Raw genomic sequence first — 25,265 nt, 5'->3', positions numbered from 1 at the left:
TTCGTTGCTGTGAATTGCTTTGCCGGAAAAGGTGACCGTACACATAATGGGACACATAATGGGACCAAGACCTTATTAATGGTTTCATTGTGCAATCTAACCCACACAATTTATTATTTAACTGCTTAGCTGAAGTCTAGCCTCAGTTTATACATAATAAGGGGCTGGTTCCCAACTACCATATTCACATCAAACTGGTTTGCAATATGTTCTCACACAATCTGAGTTTTCAAAATTTTGATTTTTACATTTCATAGCTAATACTATCAACTTCTGTTTGTTCACGTGCAGGCTATGCAGGTTAAACATGCTACCAGTTCACTAAACTTAACTCTGCTGACTTACCAGTGTTTTGCCATGGCTGGTGCCAGCAAATTGACGGGCAGTTTGGTATGAGAGGAATGAACTTTGGAATGCACTTTTTTGTTATAAAATGTGGGTAAATCGGCCGTATAAAAACTGAACACATGGTGTACACATCCTATACATTAATCTACTAAGGTAGTTGGACAATGTTTACAGTGCACTTCAGCGTCCCTTTAAAAGCAGAAGCCCCTGGTTTCTGGCAAGCGGCAGTGCATGATATTTCTGTTTTTCTTCCCAGCTGCAAACAAAGCCATTATTTGCATATTTAAAATTTGCACCTATTTTCTCTTCTTTTAAGCTACTACAATGAGAGTGTACCGCTTGGGCTTGGAAGAAGGCGCTGATTGAGAAAATACCACACTGTGTTATTGCTCCTCTTGTTAACGCGGTCTTTTGTTCCTTGTTTCAGCAAACTGGGCTACCAATGATGATGGAGAGTATCCACTGTGTGGCAATTCGAGTGGTGCAAAGTACGTGTCACCTTACCTGTTTCATTACATTGGAGTGCTTTTCATTGCTGAACTCATTATTAAGAAGTTTTTTCTCGGCTATTTTCTACTCAAACTACGCATGTTGTGAACCCTAGTGGCTTCGCAAGCTCAGATAATGCAGACCCAAAGCATGAGTGTTGGGATTTCATCGACAAGCTTAGGGAGCATTGCAGCTTTCTTTAAATGTCAAATCCCATTGTAGTGTAGCAAAATGTTAAGATGTTTATAGCTTAAGAATGACAGTTTTGTGAGAGCAGAAAGGTGGATCGACGTACCTTCGCACCCTTTCTCAGGGGTGTCTGCCCTTTTCCTCGGCATATTTGCACAACGAATATTAAATCGTAGTTACTTGATCTCACTAACTTATCTACACTTAAAATATGAAGTTTCATTGATTTTTAAACCTTGATAACACGCTAGTTCCCACGTAGCTCATGCTATCACCATCGTCCGCAACCCTCTAAAAATAATTTTTTTGGTGGTGGACTTGGTGACAAGTGCATCACGCTACTCAGCCATCATCCTTATTTTTACTTTTTTGCTACATCGAAATTTAATAAACCTTGCAAGCGGGTGAGCACATATTGACGATATCGTGCCTATTTGTGGAGCTGGTTTGTGCGGTTCGCATATTGATGAAATATTTAAAGGGTTACCAAGTATTCAAAGTTACTCATTTGCTCTGCTTTATTTCTTGTATGTACTTCTTTTTCTCACTTGGAAACATTTGCACTCTTATTTAAATCGACTTCTGTCCTCTTTTCTAGGCAATGTCAAGAGGGATACATGTGTCTGCAGGGTATAGGAGATAATCCAGACTATGGTTACACCAATTTCGATACTTTTGGTTGGTCCTTTCTTTCTGCGTTCAGGCTCATGACACAAGATGCTTGGGAATTGTTGTATCAAATGGTAAGTACACTTCCGTTAGTTGTGGTCGCATGCATGGATGCATGAGCGGGCAGCACATGTGCCACCGGTTCATTACAGACGTTACTAAACGATTCTGGTTAAAATCCATGTATAGTAAACACTATCACAATTACGCATTAGCCCTGTGCACGATTGTCAAATAATGAAGTCAACAATGAGAAAACAGTGGCTGTCATGGTACCATACTAGTCTACAACCTAAGAAAAGAAACAAAGATTAATAACTTCCCAAGCATGAATGCTTGTGCTTCATTTACATGTCATGAAAGTGAACTTTTTATACTCGAAGCTTTTGTTAGGCACAGACACACAGACGATGGTCTATGTGGACACAGACATTACTGAGATCTGGTGGGCGCTTAAGTAACGGTGGTTGGAGGTGCCTATAAAACAGAGCCTTGAATTTCTAAAGATATATATTTTCACAGACTAGACCCTTGTGTCCCTTTCTAACAGATACTACAGCCTAAAAATAAATGCTATTGGTTAAACACGACACCTGCGACAACAAAAGCGTAGTGTAGAAATTCTAATGGAGGGGTACAATGTGCTTGTTAAACAATTTTATTTTCATCCTTCCTTCCTTTCTCTTCCCTCTTCTTTCCTTCCTGTCCTCTTTGCTTCCCTCCATTATCTGCGCAGGTGCTACGATCGGCGGGCCCCTGGCATATGTGTTTTTTTGTGGTGATAATCTTCCTGGGCTCCTTCTATCTAGTGAATCTGATCTTGGCTATCGTAGCCATGTCGTACGACGAATTACAGAAGAAGGCAGAAGAGGAGGCGGAGGAGGACCGCCTTCTCGAAGAAGCCATGCGGGCCGTGAGTACGATTTCATCACGCGTGCTTCCGAATGACTTTCAAATAACGTAAAGGACGGTAGTAACAAGGGTCACTTGGTGGTCTGCACCTTGCAGTTACCCAAGGTTACCTGCAGTCGTACTTCGACCGGACATTTGCATATAATTCTTCCTGTCACAGAACGCTCAGATATTTCAATCTCTGCTTATTATATGGCCGCGAAACAACATTTCCATTGACACCATACTACACCGCCATCCCATCAAGCGTGCGCCACGGCCAAGATAGCAAGCCATGTTCTCACGTCGACTCGCAGGTAGCCCAAAAGTCCCGCTACGACCTGCATTATTTTACGATGTCCTATTGTAATCAGATAAGGTTTAGCGACTCTACAGTGCCTCTCTGCCTGGGTTTCTAGTCCTTTTATTAACGCCTTTTCGCCGCGTGGGTCTCTATTCGGTCTCACCGAGCAATTTGTTCCGTTCTGCCGTACTCTACTGTTTTACACTAACCTCACTCTCAACCTTATTTAATGAGCCGGTGATATGCTTCATAATTTTACGGACGCGTGTCCCGCGCTGTGATCTAGCTCCTCATGTATGTACGCGTCGTCCTGCAGGAGGAAGAGGCCCGCGCCGAGCTCGCGGCCGGCGGCCGGCCGCACGATACCGGCGGCGGCGGCGACAACGGCGGCGGCGGTCAGGTGGTCAAGAGCCCCTCGGAGTTCTCGTGCCGCTCGTACGAGCTCTTCGTGGGCCAGGACCGGGGCGCTGAGGATCCCAGGGACCTCCGGGAGCGGGCGAGCCTCAGGAGCGCCGACGCGGCGGCCGAGCAGCTTGACGACCTCTGCTACTCGGAGTCGCGCCCGCGCTCCGCCGCCAACTCTAAGGTGCGGAAGGTAATCTCCATATGCCTCTTCTCTGCTCACCTCACCACACCGCGCACCGCTAAGCTCTCTTACATCAGCCTACCTATTTGGCGCCCTCATCCCTCGCCCCCACAACCTAATAAAAGTGCCTAAGTTCAATGGCGACACTAGCGGCAGCCACCGCACCTAAACGCAGATGCGTGCCAGTAGAACGAAGAATCTACACCAAACACTTCTCGATTGTGTGGATAGTTTCTTGTCTCTCTAGTAGCAACTTCAAGGAATGAAAACTACGAGCGACCGCACGGAATCCGAGGTCACTGCTGGCGTCTGCTGCCAGCATTGGATACAAAACATTTAAAAAAAGAAAGCATTTTCTTTCGGCCCCATTTGCATTCGTAGGTGCGACCTGCTTGCTTTGGTGTGTTACTCTAATCATCTGCTTATCAAAATTGTTCAAATCTGAACAAAACGTGTGCCTAGCCATTTAAACGGGTTGATAACGCGTTGAGGCCGTTATCAAAAGGAAGATGACAAAAGCTTTGTGGAGTTGACTAGCACTTGAATTTGGTGAGATGCTCTGGGAGTTCTGAGCGTATATTCAAACCCAGGTTAGGTATAAGGAGCGCGATCCTTAATTGACCTTCAATATATTCAGTTAAGTGGCTCTTTTGTGGCGTTATAGTACTTCATAAATAGTATTACGTAGAAGAAGAGCATGGCAGAATATCTGGAGTAGAGAGCGCAGACTCAAATTCAGTTTACTTACACCGTGGGCTAGGTTTTCGGAGTGGTTTAATTTACCTTTGCCCATCGTGCTTCCTGTACCAACTTTCCCTAAAAATTATACGGCACGCTCCATTAAATATATATATATATATATATATATATATATACATACATAGTATCTGTATTAGAACAAATCACTCCATCTGCAACTCCCTCCTTTGTTCCACTGAATTATGCTGTATATGGCTATGTAATTATTACCTGCATATAGGCCGGCAAGCACGCGTGAAAAGCGCGTCATGTGGGCACTACTGACCAACTCCCCGGTTCAAACATTCTTTGTTTGCTTCCAGATATTAGGGCGGCGTTATAGCAGTCCCTTTGTGAGTATCGGGAGAGGGGGTCCCTCCTTATTCGGGCGACCCTCTTCATTTATCGGCCTGAGTTCGTGTGTCGTCCTTTTCATTTGGCCTTTTGGTTTCCAGTGTTCGTTAGCCTCGTGTTCTCGACTATTTTGCCTCGTTTATTACTGTTATCGTTATCATTTTTCTCGTTATTCCTGTCTTACCCCTCGATTTTCCTTCTTATGGTTCTCTTCTTACTGGTGTGGCTGGAGAGCTTGTCTAGTTCAGCTTTTCTTTTGCTGTAATTATTTTAATTTTTCCGTGTGGTTTTCTAGTCTTGTCCTGTCGTAGAACATTGTGCAAGCCTAGTTTCTAGAGTTAGACTAGATACGAGCTTTTTTCGTAAACATCTTTTCACTAAACCAGCCATGTATAGTACTTGATTGGTACCATGAAACAGCTTGAAGGCATCTTTTACATTCCGATCTGCTTTTTTAATAAGCGGTGAACATAAAAGCCTTTTCTGCCTACAAGCGTATCTATGGGCACAACTTGGTGTTTCTACAAAAAAAAAATTCTCACAGGCAATTCGATACGTAATTCCATTTTTTACTACATAAAATGCCGTATATTTCGGTTTTAAACCATATATAATGATAAATTCAGCCAGTACCCCTCGAAAACGTTCCCAAATATATTTGGAACGTCGTTACATACAACGTCAACCAAAACTTCATTGTGGCAGCTACGAAGCTGAGCATGGCTGGTTTGTAAAAGGCAATAAAGTGTCTGCACGCTTTTTCCCAATGTGGCAAGGCAGCAAAAAACAAATGCAGCCGCAAATCCTTGTTCCATGGCTAGGCGTAGATAAGTGCCCCAGACATTGGCGTTGCACCATGTCCGTTGATACATCTACGAGCCTAGGCACCCATTGACACGGTGCAGTGGCTTTCTTTGTCCTTGCGATAGTTGACTGCATAGCTTTGCCCTGTAGTCGGTGTAGCGGTACGGTGACTCTGACACGTGTTCTGCATCGCTCGCCTACCTACGCTCGGCCGTCCCGCTGATGGACGGTGCGACCTTCAAGCGACCTCCAGTGAGGATGGTTCCCTTCGAACACCTCTAGTGACAGCAGCGGCGGCACGCCCTTCCTCCCCCATATAGACCTTGCCGCTAATCGTAGATTGTTCGGCGACAGCAGTAGCGTCCGAGGCTCGACTAACTCCCCCTTCTTACGCTCACCTCCAGTGGCAGAGACGACGAGTTTCTATGCAGACTCGTGGGTGCCTTCCCATTTAGTGCATGTGGCTGCTCTGCCTGGCTGTCTCAGAAAAAAGGAGTGTCACGGCGCTGTTGCCAAGGCCTGCTCGTGCCTGCATGGCTGTCAGCATGGATGTGTACACGTGCTGCTGGACGGATTCGCTTTGTGGCATGCCCGCCACTGCATCCGCCTGTGCATGCAAATGCGTGAACGCTCTTGTCAAGTTCACCAGACTCGTCGGTGGTTGTTGGAGCCTCAGGAACCGCCACAGAACTACAATGCATAACCAGGCTCTTTGTAATGTTCATCAGACCCGTGAGTCACTAAAACCTGACCAGCAACCCCGAATTCACAAAGCTTAACTATTTTGTCTGCTAATGTCCTCTCATAAGTGTAACATAAAAATTTATTTCCGCAGCATCAAAGTATACTTAGAAGTATGTTTTTTATTTACAAAAAAAGTAAAATGTTGATTAGCGCAAGTCATCTCAGTGATCACCTACGTTACTACTAAATGTAAATTTATTTAGTTAATTGAAACTCATTATGCCATTTCTTTAATGCAAACAAACCTCATCTACTTGACATCTTGCTGTTTCTTTTTTTTTTTTAGACCACAATCTGTGTTTTTTGTACCTGTACTGTTCTGACATGTTTGCAAGACATACTGGGAAGTGGCACTGCAATTACAAGAACCGTTCATCGTATAAGTTCCTGATTGCTTCTTAAGCCTTATTTGCAAACACCCAAAGCTGCCGTACAAGCGTGAGCAGTGTTGACGCGCGTCCGATACATTTGTGACGGCAGTCATTCGAAGCTGGCGTAACAGCAGTCTGGGCTGGGAAGGTCTGCCGATTTATTAACAAAGTGAACACTCACACGTACACTGGTACCAGGTGTGTAAGAAAGTTGACAGCAGGCTGTGGGCATTGTATATTCGTGAATGAGTGCTACAAAGGCTATACATGCAACGTAAAAGTTGGTGACACACCTTCAGACACTTGCAAAGCTTTTGTCACGCTCCTTCACTAACTGCCTCCAACTTGTTTTCATATACAAGCATTTGCCATACATCTGCTCTGTGCTCACGGAAAGGTCACAGCAAATTCATTATTTCTCTGTGTTAAACTATGTGAAAATCTGCATAAGGCTGGGGCTGCAGTGACGTGTTGCACAGACTCGATGATCCCACAAAATGATCGCTGGGGAGCTTTAAAATTTCCATCAAAAGTCACTCATACTTCCGCGAAGCTTTCCAGGTCACACAATGCACCGTGAGTGACTTTGCACCTGTGGTAGCTGTCAGCCACTTGCCGGTTAATCGGTGCTCGCCGTGAACTTGCTCACGGTTGTACGATTTTGGCCGCCACGCCTTCCACAAAACTATCAGCTTTGTCTTGTTTCGTTGCGCCCTCCTGCCACATCTCTCTGCTTTGGGTGGTGCCGTTTTCTGCAATATGCCCGCCCCTGTTCTTTTTTTTTTTTTTTTCTTGTCGCTTCATCACGTTTTCTTCTCTCGGTTCTCTTTGTGTCGCGTGCCTCTGATCTGTTGGCGACCTGGCCGAGCAAAGGCTGTGTTCCTCCCGCATGTGTCACGTGACGCCCCGAAGCCCGGATGTTTTTGCAGCACATCACTAAATGGGAAAAGTGACGAAGGCTTTTCGCACCGCGGCTGTCGCAGATACGTCCCCTTTCGCATTGGCAATGGTAAGTAAAAAGCGCTAGCGCGAACCTTGTACCCCCTCGGAATGAAGTCGTGCTGCTGGGCAAGCATCTGCTCGCACCCTCTTCTCTTGACGTAGCGATCCTCAAGCCCACGTAGAGGCAGGTTCTCTCTCTCTCTCTTTCTCTCTCTTTGTGTGTGTACCTGCCAATCTTTCGACGTAACTTCTTTTCGGGATGGAGACAAAACGTCGACAGCCCCTTCAGCAGTGATCGTTCCCCTTTCTCAAACTGTCTCGCATTGCTCTTTCGTGCTGAGACGTAGACGCCCCATTCTTTTTCTCCCTGATTAGACATTCCTTTAGATGACAGTAGGCCCGTAAGCCCGCCCGCCCTCGGGCCGCACGTGGCTTTGGCAGTTTACTCCTTCGTCGATTAGTGTGCAATAATGTGCACGAGTAGTTTGTCCAGAAAGTAGAGTCACACGGCTAACCCTCAGCTCTTTCTCTGTACTTGGAGCTTGGAGGGCGCACGCAGCAGCTGCGGCATCCCGCTTGTATAGTGGCAGGGCTCAGTGAAAGTGGCGCTTGACTTGCCTGCAGTGTCAAGTTTTCTGCTGGAGTTTCTTCTCCTCGCATGAAAGTTATGACGAATAACTGACCATCGTGCTTTGAGGGAAAATGCGCAAGTGTGTGACAACATATTGCAGCGTGTGCTATTTTCAAGTTGTGACAAGCACTCTGCACAGAATTTTTTTTTTTTCTCTGATCTACATTTCGTCCAATTCAAGTAAACAGTCTCGTGTGCACAGTATAGCAAGATGAGGTTTTCTGCGACGATCGTCACTAGTTTCAATGAGTTATTAGGATGACTTTGTTATGTTGGAAGATATTACAATGAAAAAGGTATGTTAGGTTGAGTGTTGTCAATGGAAGAGCCTAGTTCTCATTTTCTTGATGTACTTGTAGTTTGGCAACATGAGCAAATACTAGGACAAATATGCAAGGAGAGGCAACAAGAATGGTCCTGTTATGAGTGCATAGGTGTTCACTTTTTATCACATTTAGCATTTTAAGTGGCATCTCCAGCTCGGGTATTATATCCGCAGTTTTTATTGATGAGATACTACATGCCCCGCAGCGGTGCATGTCCCAAATGTCTACATTTGCAGCATGCACCTTTCTGTCTTCACGATAAAAGAGTGATCACGCTTTAGAATAACTTATCAGCTACACTGTATGCTGGTGTTTACCACATTGGCTAGTAATTTAACTGACCGAATCAATGTTTTTGTTACCGTCGCTAACCAAACATATTTTCTTACCCAAGCAAGAAACACAACCTCCAGTTTTAGTATTTTTTTCGCTGTTCGGTAGGGTCAATATCCTCTAGCCTGATTTTTTTACGCGGCCATAAAATGCAGCTTTAACATATTTTAGGGACAACATAAAAAAAATTTAAAAAGGTATCTGTAGAGACTTTGCATACAGGCAATTGTATTTATGTGCAGTTATATGAAGTGAAGGTTTTACACAAAAAATGCAAAGTTGTGCTGCTTTGAGCCTTAGTTTCCCATAGGACAGCATTTTTAGCAAGCTGTGGATTCTTTAGATGGCTGAATCTTACCCCTAAGCGTGAATCCCAAAGTGTTCATACAGTGACACCTTTCATTACCTTCATTGTCAGCTATTTGACATTGTCATCCTCAACTATCGAAGCAATAGTGGTGGTAGTTGACAGCCATCAACCATCAACACTACCACCTCCTTGCATCATCAGCTCACTAGCTCGCTCTCGCACCTTCGCGTTGCACTCATGGAAGCAAACGCGCTTTGCTGCTGCTAACCGGGGAGGTGATCACAGTTGCTGTAGTTTTCCAAATGTGGAAATAGGCATTGTGCTTAATGTAGCTAGAGTGTTCAATTTTTCTATTACTCTACGGGACGTGCACATAGCTGCTGCAATGGCTATTTTGCTCTTGATCGTGCCGGCATACCTGCAGCGGCAGATATTAAAACAAAATCTTACCAAAGCGTCACTAAATCATTAGTAAAATGTGATAATGGGCGCTCTGGTAAGACTTTTTGGAGTTGCCAAATAGACACGGCGTGCTGGTGTGCTCGGGTGGGATTGTTCAGTTATATGGAGATGGCGCACGGGGTCCAGGCGCTGACAAAAGAAGCTTGTGAGCTCAAGCGAACGGTTCGTGCGTCGGGTACATCAGCACGGTCGCTCACTCAGGTATTGTGGCAAGTTTCTCTGAGACTCTATGCACATTCGCAACATACATAGGACGAGGGTCATTTGGTTCCCCGGTTAGCAGCAAACCACAATGCTTGCCAGTGCCTCTGACTCCCCGCTTTGTCTGCTTTCTCTCTTTCTCTCTCTCTCTTTCTCTTTCCTCTGTCTTTCCTCTCTCTGTCTCTGTCTCTCCCTCCTCCTCCTCCTCCCACCTGGCACCCCATTTCCGGACTCGGGCGATGACTCGGGCGGTGTCGGCGGTGGCGGCTGTGGTGTCGGTGTCGGTGCGGCTGTGGTGCGTGATGTGAGCAGGCCAGCCTGAGCCTACCCGGCTCGCCCTTTAACCTCCGTAGGGGCAGCCGCGGTAGTCAGCTGAGCGTGAGCTGGCGCAGCAACGGGCGTCGCCTGGGCGATCGCAAGCCCCTCGTACTGCAGACGTACCGGGACGCTCAGGAGCACCTGCCGTACGCCGACGACAGCAACGCCGTCACGCCCATGTCCGAAGACAACGGCGCCATCCTGCTGCCCATGTACGCCAGCCTGGCGTCGCGGCACTCCAGCTACACGTCGCACTCCTCGCGCCTCTCGTACACCTCGCACGGCGGAGACGTCTTCTGCCGGGGAGGAGGGGGAGGAGGCTCCGGCGCGGCCGGCGGCCCGGGACTGCCCGGCGCCGCCGGACTACTCACCAAGGAGAGCCAGCTGCGCTCGCGATCGCGAAACCTGCAGGGATGCTACTACTACGAGGTCTCTCTCTCTCTCCCTCTGCTCCTTCTCTTCTTTCTCTCTCTCTTTCTCTCTCGCCCTCTCGCTGCCACTCGGTCTCACTCTTCTTCCACTGTCCGCTTCACCCCGGCCGCCACACTGTCACGCTTTACACGCCGTGCGGGTCAAAAAAAAACAGCAGTGATTCGCTCGCGAGTGTACCCTAGGGCGCACTACATCCTTGCCTGCTCCACGTTCCACCCAGTGCACAAATGAAAAAGGTCGGCACGGAGTCGGTCACAATGACGGGCACTCCCATCTAGGCTCCTGAATGCGAGCTTCGAGGTGTAAGTCGTTAATCAGAGTTCAGGCAAATAGTTCTTTGTGCGCCCGTCTGCGGTACGTGAATGTCTGTTTTGTGCTCAAAGTAATCAAATTGCCTACCTGGAGGCATTCACCTATTTATTTTCAATCCCTCTCTCCGTTTCATTGTAGCAACTCCACGTAGCAAAAAATTTCAAGCATATAATCACTTCTTTGTCTACAAGCTTAGTAAGCTAGCTTGTTGCGAAACTATCTTTGTCCGAAACCCATCGCAGTGCATGGCAACAAGGCATGGCTTTTTTTCGTGCCTGAAGTTCAGCGCTCTATACAGATAACAAGTTTTGAGTATATTTCTACATAGTTGCAGGCAACACTAACGAGCAGTTTCGCTTCAAAACAGAAGAGAAGAGATCTAAGCGACGTCTGTCGGACATGTGTCTACATTAGAACCTTGTATGACCTTACTGGTTTTGATTAACATTGCAAAACTTCGGCGGGTTTAGTGCGAGGCTTTTTGATGCATGCTTTTATCTGCAGTGTGATGCTGGGACTGCATTTGCCTTTGCTGTTTTTATCCCATTCTCTCTTGTTCCTTGAAATACTCTGAATTAATGCCAGCTTCATGACCTTTTAGAGCAATTTCATCCACAATTTTACAGAAAAAAAATCACAACTTCTGATGAGGTACCCTGGGTTTTAGCATCATGCTAAGACGGAACCACGCGAGTGTCATAGTTGTCCGTAAGCTATAGGAACTGACCATGCGTTTAGCATAGTCTCAAAATGGCGTTTTATGTTATGCCTGTCTCTGCTAACAACTGCTTGAACAGGCAGTATACTTTCCAACTCGCAAAGCATGTTTTTTTCTAGAAGCATATTGAACAAAAATAGCCAAGCCCTTCACAGTCGACCAGCACTGGGATAGCATGTTTTTTAGCAATACTTGCGTAAGCTTTGTCCTGCCTTAAGCAAGTCTTACAGTGCATGGAAACAGCAAGCACAGAACCTAAAGAAAACCTGGTTCTGAACAGGCATGTTTATATCGAGATCTGTGATGTTAAATCGGACTCGTAAAGTTGTCCCTGCAGCAACTGTTGTCGGCACATTCTGTTGCAGGAAATGACTCTGGATGGGGAGGAATGTTTGGCTGTGAAGAAGCAACCAGACAACCCTTTCATTGAACCGTCGCAGAGACAAGGCCTCGTGGATATGAAAGGCAAGTGGCCTGCCACCGTGTTTTCTCTATGCCCACATGTTTAGTTAAGGACTTACCAATGCCGTGAAACTGCAGCACTGCATGCTGTAGTGTATGAGGAGCTGTGGTAATAGCATCACAAAAAATGCAGTCGTTTTCTTCTGCCACTGTCTAAACATACATCAAATAGGCAGAAAAGAAATCACCTTGCGCAAAAGGCCGAGTGCCTCAACTACTGATCTATACCTTTGAAAGCTCTCCTTGGACACTGGCCTACTCCATCATTTCAGCTAATAGTGTTGGTTGCCTTATTTGATTATTTACATACAATCGGCGTCGCAGAGGCAATCTAGAACCTCATATCCTGACCTGTGAGATCATGTAGACTTTTACGTCACCCACGCAAAGCTTCATGTTCATTTTGTTTACCTCTCCTTTTTTCCTCCTTTCTTCTGCGCTACTTCTTTTAGGGCCTTTACTCCCTACTCCCGATCCCCGCAGAGTAGCATGTAGGCGGGAACATGTTGGCAAGCCTCTCTGCTTTCATCGAATAAAAAGCTTTCTCTCTCTCTGCTTCTGAAATATTTAGCTACCAAATTATACAAGATGTTCTACACTTTTACGAGCAGCCATAAGTCTCCTTCACTTCATCTCAATGCACCTGATGACCAACCATTACGACGTACTAGTAAGCAAAGCCGGCAAAGGATGAGTTCCGACATACTAGTAGTAGCACTTTTCGCCAACAATAAGGTCTGGGATATGAAAAGGCACAATGAGACCGTGACATTTTGCAAGGCACCTTTTATTTGAAAGTCAAAGCTAATGTTGAGCCTCATTGTTCAATAAATTCCCTCCAAAAGACAGATGGGCTAGTCGGTAAATACTACTTATTTCAAAACCAAGCGGCACTTCAGGGCAGGTCAGAAGAAGAAGAAGATGCCTGCAGACTGGTGCTACACTAACAGCTGTCTTTACTGGGGATGGGGACAATATGTAATATACACAGATTCTGTAACCATTGCACATGCATCAAGTCGTACTAATTACACCTTGTCATCACAAAGATATGATGCTTTGCAATCTAGAAGTGCAATAGCAGACTTAGCTGAGTTTTGTTAAAGCTGAGTTTTGTTAAATTTTGAGAGGATTGTAATCCATTCTGCCCATTAGGACGTGCACACCAGATATATAGCTGGAGCAGCCTGCATTATTAAAAGCAACACACGCACGTCCATAAGCCAGTCTTCTGTTGCATTCCTGCGTTGTAAAGAGGCGTAGCTTCGTGATGAAGATGCAAGTATATTGCCATGTGTAGTGTGCTGTAAGCCGATCGTTTGTGATGTGTTTCATCTTCAGTGTTTCAGGAATTTCAAAGTCAACTCAAACACTTCAGTCATTGTTCTTTGTCATAATGTATACCTGAATGACCGACTGCTTCTACCAAAAAGAGCTGATTCCATTAATAGAAATGCCAAGCACAACATTTATTCATTTACAAATAATCCATTGAAAAATCTGATAAGGTCTGTGGCTTTTCTGCTACTCAAAACAGCGAAAACCTCACCTCTCTGTTAATTTGTGCATTGTCTGTTGTTCACAGACATTGTTCTGCAATGCACAAGGATCGATTATTTTGGGTGAATTGTGGCGACGCTGATCCCAGGCAGTGCCTCATAGTTTGCCCTTTATTTTGCCTGTTCATTCAGGGTGTAAGGCGAAATGTAAGTTTTGATCAGACAGATATTGCTTACTTTAACTTTGCGTGGACATAATTATTGACGTTGCAGACTGTGAGAAAGGACTTCGAGCGTGCCCTTACCAGTTACGCTAATCACCAAAGAGTGAAATCATTTTAGAAGGGAAGGTACATCCCCCAAGCGGAAATAGAAGCAAGCACGCATTTCAGGTGGCCACATGATTCCTCCTAATTTGCAATGTTTTAGTTAAGGAAAACAGTAATTTAGAATAACTACAAGTTTGCAAATGTTCGAAACTTCGAACAATATGTGAATAGTGTTTGATACTCGATTCACAGTGCAGTTCTGCAGTTCAAAATATTCAATGTTTTCAAATATTTGAAATTTATGAATAATAGATGGCTTTAGATGGATAAATAATAGATGGATAATAGAGTTGGCTTTGCTGCTCGACGTGCGAATTTTCAAGCTTCACCGCATGACTTAAACTTTTGGGTTGGCTTCTTTGCACAACGTCAAAGCTCCACAAAAAAGCCTAGCATGTGTGCGTTGCGTAAAATTGGTTAATAAGTGTATGCGGTGTAAGTTAGCTCAAGTGGAACGCTACCTGTGCTGAATTTATAAGCTTTTTGCAAGTATAATGGCATTGGTGAGGAATCGAGAGTTATCACTTGTTGACTTGCAATAGCACACTGCCAACCATTAGTATGCCCTGTTTTCAACGACTGGCCAAAGAAGTCAAACATACTTCCTGTATTTACTGTATGTTGAAGAACCCCATTTGTTCAAGGCAATGTACACAGGGGTGAGACAGCCCAAACAGATTTGGGAGCAGTTTTCGAAGCAGCAAAATTTCGATTTTGGAGCAGAAGAATCTTGATTTGGAGCAGTTAGGGACATTTAATACATCGTCTTGTGAGCTTAAAAAATCATTATTTCAGAAATTTGCAGGGTCAAGTGCACATTTCAATCAGTTTTGAATACACAGAACACTCAAACAGCCTTACCTGAAAGAGTTTTTAAGAGTATCACAAAGTACTAACTGCACTACCTTTTTCCTAACTGGTGATATTGTGTTGCGCCTGCACGCAACACTGACAACAATTAAAGCTGCCGTTAACATTAGAGAGTTTTAGCAGTCCGTCTGTTCTGTTGGTTACTTTGTTACCGGGTTTACCGGACCGGTCTGCGCCTGCGCACGCGGAAGGGCGAGGAGGCGCGGGCAACTAATTCCCCTACGGCTACGAATGCCCAAGTGCCCAGACGAGTCCCGGTGAGCACGGTAACTACGTTCATGACGGAACAGACGGACTGCTAAAACTCTTATCAAATTTAAGGGCTCCGCAATTGTGGCGTTTTTTTTTTTTCCGTTTTAATGCTAAAATTATTATTTTTGTAATCCCAGGCTGTGTTGTACGAACGACTGTAGTCACGGCAACAATTGAGCAGCTTCGAGCTAACGGTCGCATAGCCCAACCAGCCTACCCGTTTCAGTCCCCGGGGCGCAGGTTCACCCTATGGTCATTTGAGTAGCGTTAATGTTTATCCACCTAGATTTTGGCATTAAATTTCACTTTGCATACATCAAGTGTTATAGTCGCGTTCTATGGCAACCATGTAGTCCTGGAGCTATTGGGCGCTGCCTGAACAGGTCGCGGCGCCGCAGCACAGCCCGCAACTTTCGCGTCGACCGTTCCATCCCCGAGGCTCGCGATCGCGCTTCGAAGCACAGCAACACCTCAACATTTTACAACAGCACAACAAGCCAAAAAATTCACTTCACGAACCCGATTATAGACGCGCGCACCGCGTTTCGCACTCAAGGACAAACCACGCCGAAGTCGTAGGCCCCACATTTCAATGAACTTTTTTTCGAGCCGCCCAACTTCCCGTAATCTGGCACCAATCTCAAACCATATCCTTGCATTAACGTCACTGTTCAGAGCCACAACAGATAGAATGAATAGACTGGAGCTCAGCTGATAGCGTAAAATAAACCAGGGAAAATATCGGCGATACGCACTGAGCGCGTTGGTAGCAGCCAGATCAGGCGGCGGCCATGTTTGTTGCCACAGCGATGCCTAATCGAGAAGGCCGTTTCTGCGAACCCGGACGGAAAGCGAATCGTGTTTTAGAAGCTATCGCTTGCTTAGTTTCAGTCTTTCTATTTGTGCCATTTCTGTGTTTGCGATTGACCGACGATAAAAGCGGTGACCGGGATGCGGGAGGCTTTTGTCCCCGCCGAAACTGACATGAGCATCAAAATCCGTGCCGTTGAGGCTCTTCTGGAGCAGTTTGGCGCAATTTTCGCCATTTTCGTGCTTTTGGAGCAGCTTGGCGCAGGAAAATGGAATTGTATCAGAAAGGCGCAATATGCGCAGCTGTCTCACCCCTGTGTACACCGACTTTTTGTTCTGTTTCATTGCTTTGCGATCTTGTCCTAATATTTTATTCTTAATTTCTTGGGACATTTTTTTTTACCAAGCATGAACACTTAGATGTGTTAAGTCCTGACTACCTAAGCTATCTTTTAAAGTGAAACTTTAGTGTTCTCACTGATGCGTCTGTAACATGATAACGCCCTGCAGGAAAGCCAACTTTTTCGGACGATGATGGTGAATAGTCATGGGTGAAGTGAAAGAAAAAAACGCGTGCAGTGGCCGGAATCAAACCTGGGTCCCTTGCATTATTAAGCCGGCATCTATCCGCTTGCTCCATTTCGACATGGTCGAAGTGGTTTGGAAAACTCATACTACAACTAAAGAATCCATCACGAGAAAGCTTTGCGTTCACCATCATCTTCGTTAGATGGAGGGGTGCATGATTTTTTTTTTCTTCAGCTGTGTGTACACACTAAAGCAAAGATATTTGCAGTCCAAAATATTCTATTCTATTCACGGTTGTTTTGTACTATTCTTACTCGAAAACATTTCATTTGATTCACATTAGGTTTCTGCGATTCACATTTAATTCGAAGTCTCAAACTGATATTCATACACCTCTAAAAATTACACATGACCCCATGAAACTGAATGTGGCCACTGCGTGAAATGCCTGTCTATACTCGCCACGGTAATTGTTGAGACACGGACGTGATATCAATATGATGTTGGACCGTATATGATGTCGTCCTCAAGTACCCTTCCCTGCAGGAACACTCCCGACAATAGTGTTCTAATGAAGTCACTATCAAGGAAGTATATTTGCATCCATGAGGTGGGGGAGAAGAATGGTCTATAAATTTCTCCTTACACCCCCTATCTTACTACCTTGAATAACTTGCCCTCCTCACAGGCTTCCTGCGGTTGAACACATTACGAAAGTGGCCGCTGGATCTTAATTCTAAAGGAAAGGGCGCCCATGCGCTTAAAGTACGCCATATTTCACAGACAAATGCGAATGTGGTCTGTCCCAGCCAAAGAGCTGCTAAATTCGCGTAAAACAACCGCTTCTTCCACTCTTTGCAGACGTGATGGTGCTGAATGACATCATCGAGCAGGCCGCGGGGCGCCAGAGCAAAGCCAGCGAGAGAGGTATCTATCAACTCCCACTTGCTTCTCGTCCCTTGATGCCCCTGTTCCGCTCGCCTTTACGCCCCCGATTTGTGCTACCCTGTGTGTGGCAATAGCGCACGCATGAGGGTTTTTTGTTTTTTCTTCTTTTTTGCATAAGTGGTCCTCAGGGCCCTCATTTCAACCTACAATATGTGCTTGTGTTACCACCCTTAGTGTGGTCATTTCAGTGCTGGCAGCTGATTTAGTAAGAAGCACTGAGCATCTACAAATAAAAATCTAGGCAACGTTTATTTCAGGCAATATTCAAACTGCCTGCTCTGTAATCCTGTTAAATATACAGCTAATCTGAGGGTTTGCAGCAACCTTTCCAAATGACAATTTGATGAACAGCGGTATGACATCTTCTGAGGTTAGAGGATTAGGCTGTATTCTGGGCTTGCTCTCTATGGAGATGCCAGACAAATGCCTTTACCACACAATTAAATAACATCTGCTACTTTAAAGTGAGTCCTTTAAATAGCGGTAGTTGCAACTAGAAAGTTTCACTGACTGTTTTATGCTAACTGCTTAATTTTGTGCGAGCAACGACTAACAATTACTATATGTAGTCATATCTTGGCTACCTGAGGTTTTCTTTGAATTAGTACTTGGCCACACCTTTACTGTAGTCACAGTGTTCTCGTGCACGTTATAAGTTGGAACATGTGTGTGGAACCTGCTCTGTTCTGTCTTCTCATTTGTAGCTGTGTGTTCACACAAGGAAATGAGCATGCAACTTTTATTCCAGAGTGCATTCTAGCTGAGTTTTTAGCGTAAAGAAAACAGTGTTGGTGTTTTTTCCATAGGCATGTGAAACGCCTGCAACATTTTTGGTCTTGGTGACATGATTTCTACACCACGATGTTCTGATTCTGTTTTGCAAGTTTTGACGCTGTTGGGCACTTACTGAGTTAGGGGGGGGGAATTTCAAGAGTGGGTGTGTCAAAATCTGCTACTGTGGGAACGTTTAGTGTGAGGGTTAGTTGTGAGTAAGCATGTGATTATTCGGAAATGCAAGAGTCAGTGCGTGCATGTGACAGTGGCATTTTACCTCTTACACATAAAGTTAGGTTTGGAACCAATTCATGCTATCTTCACTCTTTTAAGATTATAGTAAACAAAATATATGTTACATTAAACATGCAACACTTTTTTTTTTTTTATGGGGCAAATTACCTGCTTTATGCCAGACGAGTGTACCACAAACAGCGAGACAGAGAGAGAACAGTCATTATTGGTGCTGGAGAGGCTAACCTGACAAAGGCGCCTAGCTTGCTACACCAGATGTATGAGGAGAAATGGGTTTGATGAAGTGCTGATGACGACTGTGATGACGATAGTGCACATGCTAATGAATGGTGCTAAAAGAACCACTTGGTAAATCTGGCCCCCGATATATATTGTTCCAGAGTAGTTCGTTAAATTTAAATTTTGATATCCCGGTTGAAAAAAATAATTGGAGGACCATTTGGGCCTGCCACGAACACAACTGGTTCAACCGGAACCATTTGAAAATGCAAATAGTTCCATTTGGCCCAATTGTGTATTCGGCAGGTCCAATGGGGCCTCCAATCGTTTTTTTCGCCTGGGGTAAATCACGCTGCGATAGGTACATGTGCTCTGCACAACCGCTTAGCTCCACAAGCTTTGGAAAGGCGGGGGAATCATTTCCTGAATTCATACCCTATCAATTCAGCCTCTCTTGTCTCAGCACCCGTGTATGGTGCTTACATAGCAGCCTTTGCTGCATAGGGTAATTACAGTTGTCTTCTTTCTAACTTCAAACGTAAGAAAACAACACTTGGAAACCTAGTCTTGGCCCCCCTTTCTCTCATCGACACACGAGTGCTCGTCCCCGTCGGGAGAGCTAGAGGGGCGCGGCGGGCGAGAGCAGCGTCATCGCCCTCCCCCTCAGTGGGTGCCCAGCGAGCGCGCATTGGTGTGTGCTGCGTGTGCCTGCCGCAGTCTGGTGAAGCCCGGTGTCCCCGTAGCTGCCTGCGTCTTCTTCTCGTGTGTGTGCGTGCTCCCCTAGCTGGCGGCGTTAGACGCCCCCCACGGGCTCACTGGCGGCCATACTTAAACATTATTCAGTGTCCATTTATTATTTCCCCACAGAAAGGGAGGAGCAGGAGAGGCCCAAGTTCAAAGACAAGTGCATGGCCAATTGCTTGAAGTGTATAGACATGTTCTGCGTGTGGGACTGCTGTTGGTACTGGATCCGGATCCAGGAGATACTAGGACTCATCGTGTTTGACCCGTTCATGGAGCTATTCATCACTCTATGCATCGTGGTCAACACGCTATTCATGGCCATGGACCATCACAACATGGACCCAGACTTTGATAATGTCCTCAAGAAGGGGAATTACGTAAGTGCGCCCCCAGTGTTCCTCTGCCGCCGCCGCCAACGGCCGTAGCAGTGCGCGTAGTGCCTCGTGCGCCGCCCCGGAGGAGTGTGCCTGTGTAGTTCGTTCGCCTGCTCTGCTGCTGCTGCTGCTGCTTCCTGGGCCGGCTCCGACCACGCCCATTTTCTATCTTCTCTGCACCGTAGTGTTTTTCTTTACACGTATAGTGTTTTCTTGCCTTATATCTCTGTTCAAATTCCCAGCGTAGTGTGCCTAGCACTTGGCTCCTCCCTTATTTTCGGAGGGCCAGGCATCCAGAGGTAAGCATCGTATTCTGAGTGCTACTTGCTCAAATTTCCTCAGTCGATATAGATACCTTATTTCTCCATTGTATTTCACTCACCCATCCCGGTTCGCACTGCTCCTGAGCTTGTGTCTGTAAGTCAGCGTATATGCCTAGGGTAATTACCGTAATCATCCGTATCCTTATCCGTAACTTCTGCTCCCACACCGTGGTTTTTATTTCACATGCCTCAACACCTCAGCTCCTGCCTGTGGATACATTGCGACGGGAAATTTGAGGCTAGATGCAGGTTTCCAATGACAACAGCTGCATTAACTGCTAATTCTGGTGTAAAGGCAGCCATACTAACTTTAAAACAACCGTTTATGTTGTCACTGACGTTTACTGATGTCTTACCATCAACTGTAATGGTTGCTTAGTGACCATAGCTATTTAAAAGACACATTGTGCCTAACGATGAGATATCTGGGTGGTGTGTGGCTGCTGTAAGTAGCCAGTTCTAGTAGGAGTGCCTTTTGATCTAACACATCGTGATATCAGCCACAGCTCTGGTGGCACAAACTGAAAAAAGCGGCCTTACCATTCTTCAACTGTGTTCACAAAATTTAAAGGATAGGCTGCAGAGACTTCATGACCTGTGCATTACGAAAACATATCTATATGTTAACACGTCGATTTAAACATTGCTCTTTGATCCCTCTTAGCACAAGAATCCCTCTTTCATTTCTCAAAGATAAAAGATCAAACAAAGTTAAGGAACTAAAAGTGACCTCGACGTTAGGCATACTAGTCTGTTTCACGCTTTCAGTGCCTGGTAGTGCCTATGCTTGTTTCTTTCAGCATTCGTAGTGGTCACATTCACAGCCTCGCGTGACAGCACCGTAGCTGCATGCGAGTATATGCAGTGCCTTTACTCTGACATTACTCCACGTCAGAATCGTAGAGCTCTCGCGGAATGGTTTTGCGTTGAACCACGCCGGAGGCACGCATTTCCTTTCTCTGCTTGTTCGCGGATGATGATGATGATGATGATGGGAATGCCGAAGTTGCATGACTAACACCGGTAAGTTATGATCGTTCATCAACTCTCCGCTGCACATACGACTGCGTTCCGATTTCCAAAGGGACATCCACGCTTCGTAGTCGCCTGGATTCTTTCTCTGCATACGAGTAAGCATGTAGCTTGAGTAGAGGCTAGTAGTACTCGCGTTTCCGGTAGCATAGTTAGTTCTCAGAAGTGTTCAAATTGTGATTTCAATAATTATGTGAAGCCCCGGATGAAGCCAGAGGAACATTTACTGCTATGTACAGATGGAAGGCGACACTTCCTGTGTGTTTGTGTGGGTGTGATAAACGTTCTTTTGCTTCTGAGCTCGTTGAAGCATTAAAGATGCTTAAGCTTTAGTGTATAAAAGCAAATTACATTATCCAAGGGGCTTAAAAAGAATGCAGCTATAAAATGAAATTTTCTTCCACAGCACTGGGTAAGGCGTTATTGCATTTGCTTGTTTCTCGAGAAAACAAAAGTGACGAATTGGGAGATACATAGCTAGTGCTTCCCCGAGCTCATGCTGTCGTCCGTTGACCATGTGTGTCTGTTCCTTCTTTTGCAGTTCTTCACCGCGACATTCGCGATAGAAGCCGGAATGAAGTTAATGGCCATGAGTCCAAAAAACTACTTTCGCGAAGGCTGGAATATCTTCGATTTCCTCATCGTCGCGCTCTCCCTGATTGAACTCAGTTTGGAAAACGTCCAAGGATTGTCTGTGCTACGTTCGTTTCGCCTGGTGAGTCGTTAATTTACTTTGCCGTCTCTCATGTGTTTCCCCGTGCTTCCCAGTCATACACACACCACCTCAAAATGTGAAAGTGGGTGCCGCTAATTGTTATGTTCTTATGAATCTGAGATAAGGGATTCTGAATTGCATATGTTCTGTGGTTGCATTTTACTGAAGTCATCGATAGCATATTTAAAGAATTGGTGCTTACTGTTTGGGTGGAGAAACCACGGAACAAAATGTATCAGGTTTAAATACCATCCCATTAAACTAACAGAAATAGCAACTGCCTCAACATTGTTACGCGGCAGCAGGACGAGCCGAACTGTGGTAGAAGCAACGGTTTAATGAGCAGACATGATGGCACGAGCGAACCCCAAAGCTATGCTACATTCAGTCTGTCGTTGTCTTCACTCGGGCTTTCACTGCGTCGTGCGCCTCTGCCTACTTTGTCGCCAGCCTATAACCTATCCCCCTCGGTCACATATTTATTTATAACATTATTTTACAGTGTTTAGAACTTCTAAGTGGCACATCTAGTGGGTAGAACTGTGAGGCATTCGCAAAAGGAAGAAGGCAAGCAAAATTGCTTTGGGAATTTACTGCCTCAATGGCCGTTTGTAGGCATCAAGCTGCACCACTAAACCCCCTTTAATGTGTCACATAATATGCCGCAAGCAGTATGAGCTGCACAATTAATACAATTATTATTATTCAATTAACATATCACCACGGCTAGGAGGCACACATTTTAGCTAATTATATCCTGCATATATTGTTTCTTTTGCCTGCATATGTACTTAAATTCTGTTTAAGCTACATAAGAGTTAGGCAAACTGATACAGTTAAGATGAACACTGTCGATTTTTTATGACAGGCACAATGCAAGAGACATCCTAAGTTAATTCCTTATAAGACGAACAGGCTTTCTGGTCCCGGCAGGTTCATCTTCATGCTGGTGTAATGCAGAACATAGACAAGATGCTGTACAATACTTACGTAGCCTTGTGCGAACGGGGTACTACTGCAATCCCAAAACATCTCATGCTGCAGACGGCGATGGTGCCCTCCAGGCCTGACTTCTCGCCGTTTTCTTCTCCCCGCAGCTACGTGTGTTCAAATTAGCCAAATCGTGGCCTACCCTTAACCTGCTCATCTCTATCATGGGGAAAACCATCGGTGCCCTCGGGAACTTGACCTTTGTCCTGGGAATCATCATCTTCATCTTCGCCGTCATGGGAATGCAACTGTTTGGCAAGAACTACGAAGACAACAAGCACAAGTGAGTGGCTTTAGGGGGCGGGCACCCAACTGAGAGGAGAATGGCGTTTTAAGTGCAGAGCATTTTAGGGGCTCACCTTGTCATCGTAGCTCGCTCACTGGACCCAAATGGAGCCACACGGCATTCCGTCGTTGCGGCGTAACCCAGAGGCTTCGAAAGCCAAGTGGTTTATATTATAGTCATAAGCGTTCGAAATTCATGAACCACTGGCGCTTGTCATACATCTCCTCGTTGTTTAGCGCAAAGAAAACAGTAGGTTACATTTGGTGCAAAATATACGTAATTAACCGGCAGCACCTCGCATTCATTTAGTTAGGAATGCTTGTTGCGTTGGTTTTTTCGATAGTAAGCAAAAAAAGTGGCAGTGCAACGCTGGCACAGGCAGGAAGAAAAGCAAGCACAAAAAGAACAGAACTCCCGCTGGCGCAGTTTTAGGCAGGGGGTGCATGAGCACTGTGAAGGCGGGAAATTTGAATTGCATTGGGTGGTAGCAGTGTGCGGGTAACGGCGCTACAGCCCATTATGGCGAATCACTGCTCTGCACTTCCGACAGCTTTCACCTTGAGTGGAACGGCTTTAATTATTTTTTTTAAAGATGGCACCATATCAGTGCAGCGTGTACAAGCTTGAGGTTTGCTCCACTACTAATTCTACGTGCAGTGTTAGAGTTTTATTAACAACTACAACGCTGTCGTTGAAGGCTACCTCGAGAGAGGAATTAACTGCGATGTTCCGTCCGGTCTCTCTTGCTCACCATCGCACTCTCTGTTGTCCGTTTTGTCCTTTCCCTCGTGCAGGTTCAAAGATAACTTGGTTCCCCGGTGGAACTTTGTTGACTTCATGCATTCTTTCATGATCGTGTTCCGAGTGCTATGTGGGGAGTGGATCCAGTCCATGTGGGACTGCATGTGGGTCTCTGGCTGGCCCTGCATCCCCTTCTTTCTCGCTACTGTGGTCATCGGGAACCTTGTGGTACGTATATGCCCACAGTACACCACCACCACCACCACCAAAATCACAAGAGCGGGCCTTTCTTTCGCCGTCAAAAGGCCAAATTTCAAAGGCACTGAACCTAGCAAAACGAGATTGCTGTCTAAAGCCCTTCGTTGTTAAATTTGGAAATTATGCTTAATTGATTTTGGGGGTTCCTGTGCTCTGTCATGCGCTGATTCGAGACAGTGCGGCTCTCACAGCTTTTTGTTAACGAATGCTGAATCTAATACCTGGGCTACACAGCCATTTCGAAGGCCTTCGAAGGGCCTTCGAATGCCTTGTTTATTGAGTGGCACATTGTCTGCATATTATACGCACTTGTAAGCAAGTTGCCAACTGTCGGTTTAAAGTTTCAATGTTTCACAGGTTTAACCGAGCAAGTTTTCTCAGGGTGACTTCATCTGAGCTAGCCATGGCTGAGCTGTGGGTGACCTGTCTAGATGTAGCCTAATATGTTTGCGGGTATGAACACTGAGGCACAATACATGTTCACAACACATCAGTGCACCAGCGGCTTGCAACTTTACGCTCCTTTAGCAGTGGAATCGGCACCCACAGAGCATGCACGATACAGTCATTGCATTTCTTGACATGGTTTATCTTGTGCGTTTTCCTCCATGGCAGCTACATTCACCATGGCTGGCTTGGTTGTTAATGTAGGCGTATCTGTTTAAATGCCGCTAGCCTGCTTCTTACCCCATGATTCTTGACTCCAGTACTTTGTGATGAGGGTACCCAGCATCCTGGGAGGGCAATTAATCAACCCACAGACGACATCGTTCGGCATGTTGGCGCGCTGTCAGACATGTGTGCCATTTATTCTGCCTGTGACCACCTTTTGCTTGCTTGAATGTCTCTCCTTGTATATTACAGTTAAACGTGAATGTAACGAACCTCTATGTTCGTTCTAACAAACATAGAGCGAATGAAGCTCACCATTGTAAATGCCATCTTCACCTGCAAGAAAGAAGAATGTCACCGCTTGGTAGAGTTCATCTAGCACACTTTCAACAATTCTAAGTGCAGAAAAGAGCATCGAGTTTGCAAAAACAGGCCCTTTCAGCATGCGTTTGATTCTTGAAATGCTGTGCATGTGGAGCGCCGTCGGAGGACACATCCATCCACTCTTATTGGGGATTCCATGCTAGTTTACTTCTTCTGCTGACTGTACTTGTGTTGTGTCTTCTAGCACATTATTGTCTTGTAGCATAGGAAGGTCATGGAGCCACATGAAACTCAATTAGATTAAGCCAGAATACAGGGACGTTACACTGCACTGAATATTACCAGGTTTTATTCATTCTTCAATGAAATACGCTACTATTTGGCCAGTTGATGCATGCCACCTTGAAGAAAGGCACACTAAAATCACACAAAACTGTGTCGTCCTTTT

At 45.5% G+C, this 25,265-nt stretch overlaps 1 protein-coding gene across 11 annotated transcripts in view; it reads left to right on the top strand.

Annotated features, from left to right (window-relative positions):
• Para (sodium voltage-gated channel paralytic) overlaps nt 1-25,265 on the top strand; it is a 376,926-nt gene that overhangs the window by 318,941 nt on the left and 32,720 nt on the right. For 2 of the 11 annotated variants that reach the window (XM_077699543.1, XM_077699535.1), the window contains exons 7-18: nt 776-836; nt 1,625-1,769; nt 2,432-2,608; nt 3,207-3,485; nt 4,538-4,567; nt 10,005-10,439; nt 11,838-11,937; nt 17,084-17,149; nt 19,286-19,539; nt 21,433-21,606; nt 22,704-22,879; nt 23,677-23,851. In XM_077699543.1, the coding sequence (XP_077555669.1) occupies nt 776-836; nt 1,625-1,769; nt 2,432-2,608; nt 3,207-3,485; nt 4,538-4,567; nt 10,005-10,439; nt 11,838-11,937; nt 17,084-17,149; nt 19,286-19,539; nt 21,433-21,606; nt 22,704-22,879; nt 23,677-23,851 (2,072 nt within the window). Of the gene's footprint in view, nt 1-775; nt 837-1,624; nt 1,770-2,431; nt 2,609-2,892; nt 2,904-3,206; nt 3,486-4,537; nt 4,568-10,004; nt 10,440-11,837; nt 11,938-17,083; nt 17,150-19,261; nt 19,540-21,432; nt 21,607-22,703; nt 22,880-23,676; nt 23,852-25,265 lie in introns of those variants that run through there. The other 9 variants (XM_077699533.1, XM_077699532.1, XM_077699542.1 and 6 more) reach the window with 7 other exon arrangements.

Source organism: Haemaphysalis longicornis, unplaced genomic scaffold (genome assembly GCF_048455015.1).
Source record: "Haemaphysalis longicornis isolate Haplotype H1 unplaced genomic scaffold, Haemaphysalis longicornis Haplotype H1 scaffold_2, whole genome shotgun sequence".
NCBI classification, from domain to species: Eukaryota; Metazoa; Arthropoda; class Arachnida; order Ixodida; family Ixodidae; genus Haemaphysalis; species Haemaphysalis longicornis.
The sequence above is the reverse complement of the archived record's forward strand: the minus strand, read 5'-3'. Positions and strand labels throughout refer to the sequence as shown.